The sequence below is a fragment of the Ranitomeya imitator genome, chromosome 4, assembly GCF_032444005.1.
Source record: "Ranitomeya imitator isolate aRanImi1 chromosome 4, aRanImi1.pri, whole genome shotgun sequence".
Lineage (NCBI taxonomy): Eukaryota > Metazoa > Chordata > Amphibia > Anura > Dendrobatidae > Ranitomeya > Ranitomeya imitator.
Genome location: NC_091285.1, coordinates 92,746,614 through 92,760,439, shown reverse-complemented (window position 1 = coordinate 92,760,439; position 13,826 = coordinate 92,746,614). Strand labels below are relative to the sequence as shown.

General features: G+C 38.6%; 1 protein-coding gene across 2 annotated transcripts in view; it reads left to right on the top strand.

Moving 5' to 3' along the window:
• SLIT3 (slit guidance ligand 3) overlaps positions 1 to 13,826 on the top strand; it is a 1,020,157-nt gene that overhangs the window by 806,575 nt on the left and 199,756 nt on the right. For both annotated transcript variants that reach the window (XM_069763866.1, XM_069763867.1), the window contains 3 exons: positions 1,021 to 1,164; positions 6,505 to 6,668; positions 13,038 to 13,170. In XM_069763866.1, coding sequence (XP_069619967.1) covers positions 1,021 to 1,164; positions 6,505 to 6,668; positions 13,038 to 13,170 — 441 coding nt within the window. The remainder of the gene's footprint in view (positions 1 to 1,020; positions 1,165 to 6,504; positions 6,669 to 13,037; positions 13,171 to 13,826) is intronic.

Here is a 13,826-nt window from a genome sequence, read left to right as displayed (position 1 = left end):
GGGTTTGGGCATTTAAACTTTTGTGAAATGATGACACCATGTTGGTCAAGTATGCACACCATTGCCTCTAAAATAATTGAATGCATTGATTTTTAATTAATTAGATGTAAGTGTGTGGGAGTAAAATGATCTAAATTTGTTTTTAGAACTGTTATCTTCATATATGTTTTATTTTCTAAATGCTTATAGGGAGCGATCCTATTGGAGAAACATACTCCTTTCAGCAGAGTGTGTTCTTTATAGTACCCAAAATAAATGGAATGGAATGGACAAAGAAATATTGTAGATTAATGCAGTCTGCAGGAAATGCCAGCTTAAAGCCCCCTCAACTAAGTGGATGAGCAGATTTCAGTCCAGTCAGACTGATCTTACAGTATGTGACATTGGTCTGGATTGATCGCTTACACCCACAAATATTTTATCAGGGTAGAACCTATTGTCATCATCTTTATCTGCTTTGGTCAGATTTTTAAGAACAGCAGATCAGTTTTCTGGATCATGAGACAGATTTCAATCCAATCATTTCAATATTTAAATACAAGTTTAGATTAATATTGGCTGTACTTAGCCTGGCTACTAGCTGTAAATCATTCAGCTGAGGCGATGAAAACTAAATCTCCGAACACTAACAGATACTCGGAGATCACCCGAGCGTGCTTGGAAAAACCCGAGCAACGAGTTCACTCGCTCATCACTAATTGTGAGCCCCATCTGGGACAGGGCTGATAATGTGTGCAAAAGCTATAAAGCGCTGCGGAATATGTTGGCGTCATATAAACAGATTATTATTATTATTACGTCACAGTGTTGCTATGCTGGCTTATGATTCCAGCAGTGCAGCAATGTCGTTGTGAATTCGCCCACAAATAAAAAAAAAATGGAAACCGATCTTAAACTGTTCGATTGACTAATGTAAACTGGAATAGCTATGTGTGGTTCCACAACAAAATAAAACATAAAGTGAAATAAAAGTTCAAGAAATATGTTTATAATAAAAAATAAAAACCTTTTGTTTTGCAGGATGCTGCGAAGCAACTTGATGACCTGCGTCAATAATGACACATTCACTGATCTGAGCTCCGTTAGACTTCTTTCTCTTTATGATAATCGCATTACAACTATCACACCCGGAGCATTTAATACTTTGGTTTCATTGTCAACAATGTAAGTTCTTAACATTGCTGCGGAAAAATTGAAAAGTAATATGAATCATCTCCTAATCTGCGTCTTGAGTTAAAGATCAGATGCAGAGAATATCACAAATTACATGAACTCTGTTGCCATAAATATGGCATAAATTATTGCAGGTAATGAAAGTGACCTTTCAATATGTATTTTACCTCCTTTTCTGCTCCATATTCAGTATTTTCAGTAATGTTGTATAATTATTGCTGCATATTTGTAAGGGTGATACTGCCATTAGTTCTGCTCAGCCTGTCCTCCTGCAATGTTCATCTGGAGGAAGGCCAAATCCCATGAGGCCATTTTCCTCATCTTAGCAAAAGAACAACCCCTTCTTGACCCCAGAATAAATTCCGTGATCAACCCACTTCTAGTAATCACAACTTCCGCTGCCAGTTAGTTCCATAGTCACACTGCTCTTACAGTAAGAACTCCACATCTATGTTAATATATTGAATGAATACTAACCATAATGAAGATGTTTGTTGGAGATAAAGATGAAAACCTATACAGAAAAGAAATATCAACAATTAATAACGCTATATAATAACTAGAGATGAGCGAATGTTTGGGAAACGATCGCCAAATGCGAATGTGCCATATTTGTACCATATTCGTGCCAAATTTATGTTTGATGATCCTTTCTGAACATATTCGTTCAATTCTACTCCCATTGACTCAAATGTCGTTCCACAATGTTCGACAAATATTGCAAATAATTGTGCAACTCTAATAATAACCTTTGAATACCATACAAATATAAATCCTACAAAAATGTATTCAAACAAGGCAAGTATAATGTAATAACATTATGAATCCAAGATCAGTAACATTGTAATTGCTAAAACAAGCATGAATGCACAACAGATAATGAAAGAGAAAATATAAAAATGAGGGGAAAAAGGATGTGCCAAATGGAAACAATATGTGACATCATATACAATCCCATGGAAGAAGGCATATAATAGGAGAAAGTATCCTGTGCATAGATTTAATTAAAATACATATTCAAATAAATGTATGGAGATAATACATCATAAATATGCCACAATACCAAATTATTGATATCAAATATATACACTCTCAGAAGATTGAAAAAGTGCTCAGTGCCATAAAGTGTTTAAAGATATTATTACATCAATAAATCATAAGAAAAGTGCACTGTGCAATATATATTTATATATTCAAGTAATATCCAAGTGGAGAATATGTAATATATATATATATATATATATATATATATATATATAATATAAAAAACCATGATAATAGCACTAGCTGAGAGTACGCATGGCAATCATAATGTGTCCAGATCACGTCACTATGGGTAAGGAAAATACTTGCTATATCTATAGCCAAGGTAAATCCATAAATGCCAACCACAATAGCACATCACAGATCCCCTCACACCAGTCCAATGCTTGCTTCACAATCACTTAGTCAGGGAGTGAGGTGGAGGGGACATAGTCAAATATAAATATGGCATAAACAGCTGAAGAGACTTACATTCAAGAGACGCCATAATACATGGCACCACTGCTCACGCAAGCGCATGATCATCTCCCACATCGGAGGCCAGTAAGCACGTCACGAAGTGCGACAGGGTCACAGTTCATAACACAACAGCCAGACAGTCCGTAAAGGAGCAGAGTAAGTGCATGTGCAAGGCGGCGCACAGCATCCTAGCAGACATGATTGAAAGGACAAATAGCAATAGCTATGCCAATAGAAAGATATGGCAAAAACACTTATAACCGAAGCACAATGGCATATTAATGTAAACAATGGGGAAATAGTAATATCCATAGCAACGAATTTAAAAAAGTGATGATACCTGTGTAAAAACCTGGTACCTTATAGAATATCCTGAAACAGAAAAGCGCGTGAAACTGTGCCAAATGCAAAAATGTGACATAAAATTGTCTGAAACAAAAAGCAATGATGTGAAATAACAACAAAAAAAACAAACAAAAAATATATACAGTACAGACCAAAAGTTTGGACACACCTTCTCATTTAAAGATTTTTCTGTATTTTCATGTCTATGAAAATGGTACATTCACACTGAAGGCATCAAAACTATGAATTAACACATGTGGAATTATATACTTAACAAAAAAAGTGTGAAACAAGTGAAATTATGTCTTATATTCTAGTTTCTTCAAAGTAGCCACCTTTTGCTTTGATGGCTGCTTTGCACACTCTTGGCATTCTCTTGAAGGTGTTTCCAAACTTTTGGTCTGTACTGTGTGTGTGTGTGTATATATATATATATATATATATATGCATATATATATATATATATATACAGTTAGGGCCAGAAATATTTGGACAGTGACACAAGTTTTGTTATTTGAGCTGTTTACAAAAACATGTTCAGAAATAAAATTATATATGTAATATGGGCTGAAAGTGCACACTCCCAGCTGCAATATGATAGTTTCCACATCCAAATCGGAGAAAGGGTTTAGGAATCATAGCTCTGTAATGCATAGCGTCCTCTTTTTCAAGGGACCAAAAGTAATTGGACAATGGACTCTAAGGGCTGCAATTAACTCTGAAGGCGTCTCCCTCGTTAACCTGTAATCAATGAAGTAGTTAAAAGGTCAGGGGTGGATTCCAGGTGTGTGGTTTTGCATTTGGAAGCTGTTGCTGTGAGCAGACAACATGCGGTCAAAGGAACTCTCAATTGAGGTGAAGCAGAACATCCTGAGGCTGAAAAAAAAGAAAAAATCCATCAGAGAGATAGCAGACATGCTTGGAGTAGCAAAATCAACAGTTGGGTACATTCTGAGAAAAAAGGAATTGACTGGTGAGCTTGGGAACTCAAAAAGGCCTGGGCGTCCACGGATGACAACAGTGGTGGATGATCGCTGCATACTTAATTTGGTGAAGAAGAACCCGTTCACAACATCAACTGAAGTCCAGAACACTCTCAGTGAAGTAGGTGTATCTGTCTCTAAGTCAACAGTAAAGAGAAAACTCCATGACAGTAAATACAAAGGGTTCACATCTAGATGCAAACCATTCATCAATACCAAAAATAGACAGGCCAGAGTTAAATTTGCAGAAAAACACCTCAAGAAGCCAGCTCAGTTCTGGAAAAGTATTCTATGGACAGATGAGACAAAGATCAACTTGTACCAGAATGATGGGAAGAAAAAAGTTTGGAGAAGAAAGGGAACGGCACATGATCCAAGGCACACCACATCCTCTGTAAAACATGGTGGAGGCAACGTGATGGCATGGGCATGCATGGCTTTCAATGGCACTGGGTCACTTGTGTTTATTGATGACATAAGAGCAGACAAGATGCCGGATGAATTCTGAAGTGTACCGGGATATACTTTCAGCCCAGATTCAGCCAAATGCTGCAAAGTTGATTGGACGGCGCTTCATAGTACAGATGGACAATGACCCCAAGCATACAGCCAAAGCTACCCAGGAGTTCATGAGTGCCAAAAAGTGGCACATTCTGCAATGGCCAAGTCAATCTCCAGATCTAAACCCAATTGAGCATGCATTTCACTTGCTCAAATCCAGACTTAAGACGGAAAGACCCACAAACAAGCAAGACCTGAAGGCTGCGGCTGTAAAGGCCTGGCAAAGCATTAAGAAGGAGGAAACCCAGCGTTTGGTGATGTCCATGGGTTCCAGACTTAAGGCAGTGATTGCCTCCAAAGGATTTGCAACAAAATATTGAAAATAAAAATATTTTGTTTGGGTTATGTTTATTTGTCCAATTACTTTTGACCTCCTAAAATGTGGAGTGTTTGTAAAGAAATGTGTACAATTCCTACATTTTCTATCAGATATTTTTGTTCAACCCTTCAAATTAAACGTTACAATCTGCACTTGAATTCTGTTGTAGAGGTTTCATTTCAAATCCAATGTGGTGGCATGCAGAGCCCAACTCGCGAAAATTGTGTCACTGTCCAAATATTTCTGGCCCTAACTGTATATATAATATATAAATATACACACACACAAGTATATGCCTATGAATTAAAAGTGAAAGACAAAACAATATATAACCAAAAGCAGTGAATCAATGTGCTGAGTGAAATTGAAAAATATTATTTATACAAAGCATAAAAAGTAAGTGATGAAAATTATGTAACAAGGATAAATATAAAAGAGGAATGAAAAATTAATGTGAATATATAATGAGAAAATAAAATAAAAAAAATGAATAAAACTGCTTCCCATATAAATAATGGTATCATGTTTCAATATTGAAAAAGAGACTAAGATACATTAGATACAATATATATGATGGTTGCCCCAAAAATTATATTTAGATTCACAAAAATAAAAGAGAATAAAATACCACGTCGAAAAAAGATTGGGAGGGAACAAATAATGAAGTTAAAATTAGAAGCCAGGCAAAAGTGCAATACATTTACAAAAAATAGAGAAACCCCACTGTTCATTAAGACCTCTAGGGGTCATACATTTTAAGACTGTAATCCATTTTCACTCTGTTTGTGCTAATTTTCTCCCCAAATTTCCCCTTCTATTATAAATATGACCTATCCCTTTAAGCCTTAGCAAATGCCCCTGGTTAGGATTAAAATCTCAGAAGTCTGGCCAAAGGTTTCAATTTACAGATGGCTCCAGCATCATCAGTAGTAATTATTTCCCCTGCTTTTGTATCTTTGTTCAAGAGTGTGAACACATAGCTCGCGAGTGGTGATGCCATCATGTTAAGGCTGGGTTCACATTGCGCTATGGCTCTACGTTTAACGGACTACGTTACACCGCGGCATAACGCGGTGTAACGTAGTCCGTTAACGCCGCCATAGACTGCAATGTCGGACGCATCTCTAGCGCACGCCCACACTGGGCGTGTGCTAGGGATGTGCCATCATTTGAGTGACGGACCCGAGACGCGGGCTGCAGCGTTTCCGGGTCCGTCACTGCTAGCACAGTTAGAGCTAGCAGAAGCTCCATCTTCGCTAGTGCTGTGCAAGCACCGGCACTTGCGTTAGTGCAGTCCGTTTAACGGATATGTTAAACTGCACTAACGTAGTGTGAACCTAGCCTAAGCCACAAGGACAAGCAGCCTGATAAATGATCATTGACATGCGACAATTAATGAAATGTAGAATTTTAAACTCTTGTTCATGTACAGTATCATGGAAAACATTAGTTTTTGCAATATATCTATCTGCTGGCCTTACAAGTCGGAGTTATCCTTCATGTATAGGACTTTTATGGTGTATGAATATTTTAGCCCTTATTGGTCATGTCCCAAGTCGGTGTTCTTGGAGCAAATGAGCACTACTTTCATGTAATTATTCTCTACTTTCCTTAATTTAGTAACCTACTCTCCAATCCTTTCAATTGTAATTGTCACCTGGCATGGCTTGGAAAGTGGCTTAGGAAGAAGAGAGTTGTGAGTGGAAATCCTCGCTGTCAAAAACCGTATTTTTTGAAGGAAATTCCAATTCAGGATGTGGCCATCCAGGATTTTACATGTGATGGTAAGCTGTGTAAGTTGTGTAACTTATGCAATACAATAATCACATAATGAAAGGCCTGTATTTTCAGAGGAATGCTTCTAAACACACAGTAGATTGTGACCTGCAGAGGAGATGTCTTCTCGGTGTCTTGGCACAACCAATAAGTCTAGTCAGGTATTTTTATTTTGGAAGTGCAGTTTGTTTCTGTTTGGCGGCTGCCGAGATGCGTTTCCAAGAACGTGCGGTGTCGGCAGGGTGTATTTATGTTTCGTAGGAACTGAACACATTGGTCACACTATGTTTCATGCATGTGGTTTGTCTCCAGTGATTGACAGTGTACTAGAAATAGAGCTGTGGGAAGTCGATCCACGGCCTACTTACATGTGGAACTGTTCTTAATAGAGAGAAGAATTCCTCACCAAATCCTTTATATTTTTGTTCTGATAAAAACAAGTGTTTTATTTAGCATTTTCTGTGTTGTCCTGCAGTCTGTACAGCTCTTGTACATTCACTGTATTCTGATATTCCAAACGCTAATTTCCTTCTCCTGCTACTGATGTCATAATTTACCGTAATAGTACGATGAAACATTAAATGATGCTTTATTTTTATTTATTTTTTACAAACAATCCAGGTAACATGACTCCAGTTACTTAATTTAAGAATCTTTTGAATATCGTTGAAGTCTTTTTTTTTTTATGTGAGCATAACTGATTGTGGGGGTGCCAGGTGTTGGACCCCTACTGATATTTTATACTGGTGACATGTCATGAGGATAGTTCGTAACCATAGTAAGCTTGGAAAAACCCCTTTAATGAACGGTATTACAGATTTATTTAACATAAAATTAAAAAGTAAAAAAGTATTGCATATATATGAAATTAAGAGCACCACATGTGACCCCCCACAGGCGGCCCCAGAGCATGTGCATATCATTAACTCAAAACTGAAAACAAAGATTAAACAACCACAATCATTGTAATCAGTATAAAGGCGCTGACCTGACACTGCCTGTAGGTTACTGAGCATAATCCTGATGACAGGTTTCCTTTTTTAATATCGGTCTTTCTCATATCAATTTAAAGAATAGCAGAGATTGTTCCACCTAAATGTTCTGTCCTTTGACAGAAAACAAATTGCTTCCATGTGTTCAGAGCGTGTAACTTACAAAAGGAAGTGAAACAGGTTGTGCAAATGGGAAACCAAAATGCTCTGACAGAGCTCGACAGATCAAGAGTAGGGAACCTAAAACACAACTGTGGTGACCTTAAAACTATGAAAATAGGCTAGAAAAAAATCCAGTAAATCATGTTACAGAAATCTGAATTCTATCAGAAGAAAAGGTGCGGGGTCTGGAAGAAAGAATAGCAACTTTGAAACTCAAAGAGAATGAAGACTTCCTAGACAGAACAGAAGCATCTCTACTGGTCACAGAAGGTGAAAAAAGTGTCAGAGAACCTCCAAAAGCAGATGAGTGGAAGCATGTGACCAAAAGAAGCAAGAAGACCATGGAGAAATCACCAACCACACAACTGAAGAACCGATATCAAATCTTTGTAGAGGATGAAGATGGCACACCTAAGGATAAAGCAATACCAGCAAGCAAAAAAGAAAAGGGCACACAGCAACAAGTGACAGCAAAAAGTACAGCCAAGAAGCAACGAAGAGTGGTGGTGGTGGGAGACTCACTACTGAGAGGCACAGAAGCAGCCATCTGCAGATCGGATATAACCGCAAGAGAAGTATGCTGCCTTCCAGGTGCGATGATCAAGGATGTGACCGATAGGATACCAAAGCTCTTCAGCTCCAAGGACGTCCACCCATTTCTTCTGATACATGTTGGCACCAATGACACGGCAAGGAAGGACCTACCGACAATCTGCAAGGACTTTGAAGAGTTGAGGAAGAAAGTAAAGGAACTGGAGGCACAGGTAGTTTTTTTTTCTATCCTTCCAGTAGACGGGCATGGCACCAGGAGATGGAACAGGATCCTTGATGCGAACAACTGGCTAAGACAATGGTGCAGACAACAAGGATTCGGATTCCTGGACCACGGTGTGAATTACTTGTACGATGGACTCCTCGCCAGAGACAGACTACATCTCAACAAACCTGGGAAACACACATTCGCCAGAAGACTCTCTACACTCATCAGGAGGGCGTTAAACTAGAAGAAGAGGGGACGGGAAGAAAAACATTAGACTTGAACAAAGAAGATCCAGGAAAACATACTCAGAAGGGAGGTAAGAACATTTCTAAAACAATCCACAGCGAGGAGATTGGAACAAAACAAAATCCTCTAAACTGCATTCTCGCAAACGCCAGAAGCCTGACAAACAAGATGGAAGAACTAGAAGCAGAAATATCTACAGGTAACTTTGACATAGTGGGAATAACCGAGACATGGTTAGATGAAAGCTATGACTGGGCAGTTAACTTACAGGGTTACAGTCTGTTTAGAAAGGATCATAAAAATTGGAGAGGAGGAGGGGTTTGTCTCTATGTAAAGTCTTGTCTAAAGTCCACTTTAAGGGAGGATATTAGCGAAGGGAATGAGGATGTCGAGTCCATATGGGTCGAAATTCATGGAGGGAAAAATGGTAAAATTCTCATTGGGGTCTGTTACAAACCCCCAAATATAACAGAAATCATGGAAAGTCTACTTCTAAAGCAGATAGATGAAGCTGCAACCCATAATGAGGTCCTGGTTATGGGGGACTTTAATTACCCGGATATTAACTGGGAAACAGAAACCTGTGAAACCCAAAAAGGCAACAGGTTTCTGCTAATAACCAAGAAAAATTATCTTTCACAATTGGTGCAGAATCCAACCAGAGGAGCAGCACTTTTAGAACTAATACTGTCTAATAGACCTGACAGAATAACAAATCTGCAGGTGGTCGGGCATCTAGGAAATAGCGACCACAATATTGTAAAGTTTCACCTGTCTTTCACTAGGGGGACTTGTCAGGTAGTCACAAAAACACTGAACTTTAGGAAGGCAAAGTTTGACCAGCTTAGAGATGCCCTTAATCTGGTAGACTGGGACAATATCCTCAGAAATAAGAATACAGATAATAAATGGAAAATGTTTAAGAACAACCTAAATAGGCACTGTAAGTGGTTTATACCTTGTGGGAATAAAAGGACTAGAAATAGGAAAAACCCAATGTGGCTAAACAAAGAAGTAAGACAGGCAATTAACAGTAAAAAGAAAGCATTTGCACTACTAAAGCAGGATGGCACCATTGAAGCTCTAAAAAACTATAGGGAGAAAAATACTTTATCTAAAAAACTAATTAAAGCTGCCAAAAAGGAAACAGAGAAGCACATTGCTAAGGAGAGTAAAACTAATCCCAAACTGTTCTTCAACTATATCAATAGTGAAAGAATAAAAACTGAAAATGTAGGCCCCTTAAAAAATTGTGAGGAAAGTATGGTTGTAGATGACGAGGAAAAAGCTAACATATTAAACACCTTCTTCTCCACGGTATTCACGGTGGAAAATGAAATGCTAGGTGAAATCCCAAGAAACAATGAAAACCCTATATTAAGGGTCACCAATCTAACCCAAGAAGAGGTGCGAAACCGGCTAAATAAGATTAAAATCGATAAATCTCTGGGTCCGGATGGCATACACCCACGAGTACTAAGAGAACTAAGTAATGTAATAGATAAACCATTATTTCTTATTTTTAGGGACTCTATAGCGACGGGGTCTGTTCCGCAGGACTGGCGCATAGCAAATGTGGTGCCAATATTCAAAAAGGGCTCTAAAAGTGAACCTGGAAATTATAGGCCAGTAAGTCTAACCTCTATTGTTGGTAAAATATTTGAAGGGTTTCTGAAGGATGTTATTCTGGATTATCTCAATGAGAATAACTGTTTAACTCCATATCAGCATGGGTTTATGAGAAATCGCTCCTGTCAAACCAATCTAGCAGTTTTTATGAAGAGGTAAGCTATAGGCTGGACCACGGTGAGTCATTGGACGTGGTATATCTCGATTTTTCCAAAGCGTTTGATACCGTGCCGCACAAGAGGTTGGTACACAAAATGTGAATGCTTGGTCTGGGGGAAAATGTGTGTAAATGGGTTAGTAACTGGCTTAGTGATAGAAAGCAGAGGGTGGTTATAAATGGTATAGTCTCTAACTGGGTCGCTGTGACCAGTGGGGTACTGCAGGGGTCGGTATTGGGACCTGTTCTCTTCAACATATTCATTAATGATCTGGTAGAAGGTTTACACAGTAAAATATCGATATTTGCAGATGATGCAAAACTATGTAAAGCAGTTAATACAAGAGAAGATAGTATTCTGCTACAGATGGATCTGGATAAGTTGGAAACTTGGGCTGAAAGGTGGCAGATGAGGTTTAACAATGATAAATGTAAGGTTATACACATGGGAAGAAGGAATCAATATCACCATTACACACTGAAAGGGAAACCACTGGGTAAATCTGACAGGGAGAAGGACTTGGGGATCCTAGTTAATGATAAACTTACCTGGAGCAGCCAGTGCCAGGCAGCAGCTGCCAAGGCAAACAGGATCATAGGGTCTGGATACACATGATGAGAGCATTATACTGCCTCTGTACAAATCCCTAGTTAGACCGCACATGGAGTACTGTGTCCAGTTTTGGGCACCGGTGCTCAGGAAGGATATAATAGAACTAGAGAGAGTACAAAGGAGGGCAACAAAATTAATAAAGGGGATGGGAGAACTACAATACCCAGATAGATTAGCAAAATTAGGATTATTTAGTCTAGAAAAAAGACGACTGAGGGGCGATCTAATAACCATGTATAAGTATATAAGGGGACAATACAAATATCTCACTGAAGATCTGTTTATACCAAGGAAGGTGACAGGCACAAGGGGGCATTCTTTGCGTCTGGAGGATAGAAAGTTTTTCCACCAACATAGAAGAGGATTCTTTACTGTTAGGGCGGTGAGAATCTGGAATTGCTTGCCTGAGGAGGTGGTGATGGCGAACTCAGTCGAGGGGTTCAAGAGAGGCCTGGATGTCTTCCTGGAGCAGAACAATATTTTATCATACAATTATTAGGTTCTGTAGAAGGACATAGATCTGGGGATTTATTATGATGGAATATAGGCTGAACTGGATGGACAAATGTCTTTTTTCGGCCTTACTAACTATGTTACTATGTAAGGGAAACATATAAGATATATATAAGGAATCTTTAACACAATAATTTTTCAATGTGTCTTGACAACTAGAACATATGTAGTGTTCGTTGGTGCAGCTTATTGGCCTTCCATTGGGATTTGCCTGCATCTGCCATGCTGTCCACTACTCGCATATACACTGTTGCCTTTAACTTTCTCTGTTAATTTTACTAACTAAAATAATTTAAAAATTACTGGATTGTAGTCTTGTGACTCATAAGATGATGAGGACTCTTGATGTGGGTTGCCCATTTTGGTCAAAATATTGACCACTACCTCATATTTTATACATCTTTTTCATCTTTTTATTGCACATTTTTCCATATGATGCAGCCAAGCCCCTTCATCAGTATTTTGCTGTCCCAGACTTTGTCATGGGGGTCTGCTGCATCCTGCAGTGCATTGGTATGTGATCTGGTGTTGGAAAGTAAGGCTTCCTTTTTATTGTGATGTGGCTTACAAACACTAGCAATTTAGCAGTTTACTGCTTATTAAAATGTTCAGCCTCTTGAAATATTAGCAGCCCCTTGCCTTGGAGGCCGATCACTGCTGCTAGACAACAGAACGTGTGCTCTTTTTGATTGAGCTTGTAAGTACTGTTGAAACATGGCCAGGATTATACTGTGACCTTCTAACGCTGGCCAACTTCAGCACCGTACTTACAAGGTAGACTGCAGGAATGGTCAGTCTCCTAGGTAACCAGCTGTAAACAGAAGCAAAGTGTTCATATCTCAAAAAGGGCTGAAAATTTCAGTAAGCAGTGAATTGTAAAAGTGCTTCTTAAAACAAGTACTGTCTGACCACATCCATTTATGAAGAAGGAAGTACTCTTTAGTTCAACGTCATACAGTTATAAAATGATTGGGCGCTCTCTTCAGACAGCTTGGTAACATACTCATTTATAAGACCCAGACCTCGGCCATTCTTCCAATGAAGGCCAAAAATGTAGAAAGTTATTACTAATTACACTGGATAATCTTTATTATGTGTCAATGTGTCTTGGCATTTGTGATACTTTCAAAGGACATTGTGATTACCTCTTTTTTTTTATTTAGCCATTAATAGATTTCACATTTTATCATCATTGTAATTGTTAACAATACATTTCAATATTCTTTCAGTAATACAAAAGCTATCCGTTATTTCATAAGTGCTTTTGGTATGAAATGTAAAACCTATTTTCTCATTTATTTGTAGGCAACGAGGAGAGCAGCTGTCTCCCTACTCTCCGCTGCCCAGAACAGTGCACTTGTGTGGACTCTGTAGTTCGTTGCGGCAACAAAGGATTGAGAGCGCTCCCTAAAAACATCCCTAAAGATGTGACCGAGCTGTAAGTATGGCACAAACATTAAGTAGTAACAAGTTTATATGAAGACTAACAACCATGTAACAACAACTGCAAGAAGGAGAAATGGTTTCAAGACTTTTACACATAGTTTTTCATATTTGCTTCTGCATTCATTAATAAATTCGGATAGATCTTGAGAAAGAGTAATAATAAGTAGTAATAATGTCTGTAAAGTGCTGTGGAATTAATGGCACTTTGTAAGTGAAAAAAAAAGTAAAAATGTAATAAATAAGAGGGATTCATGTTATTAAAAGGAGTGGATAAGAGGTACTGATATATTCTATGTTCCTTAGGTAAATGGTGCATAGAAATAAACTAGATTGTGGCCTGATTCTAGCGCATCGGGTATTCTAGAATATGCATGTCCACGTAGTATATTGCCCAGCCACGTAGTATATTGCACTGCCCACGTAGTATATTACCGAACCACGTAGTATATTGCCCAGCCACGTAGTATATTGCCCAGCCACGTAGTATATTGCCCAGCCACGTATGTAACAGGTTAAAAAAGACGTAAAATAAAAAATAAACATATACTCACCTTCCGAGGGCCCCTTGTAGTTCTGGCGCTTGTGTGCGGTGCACGCGGCAGCTTCCGGTCCCAGGGTTGGTATGAGCGCAGGACCTGTGATGACATC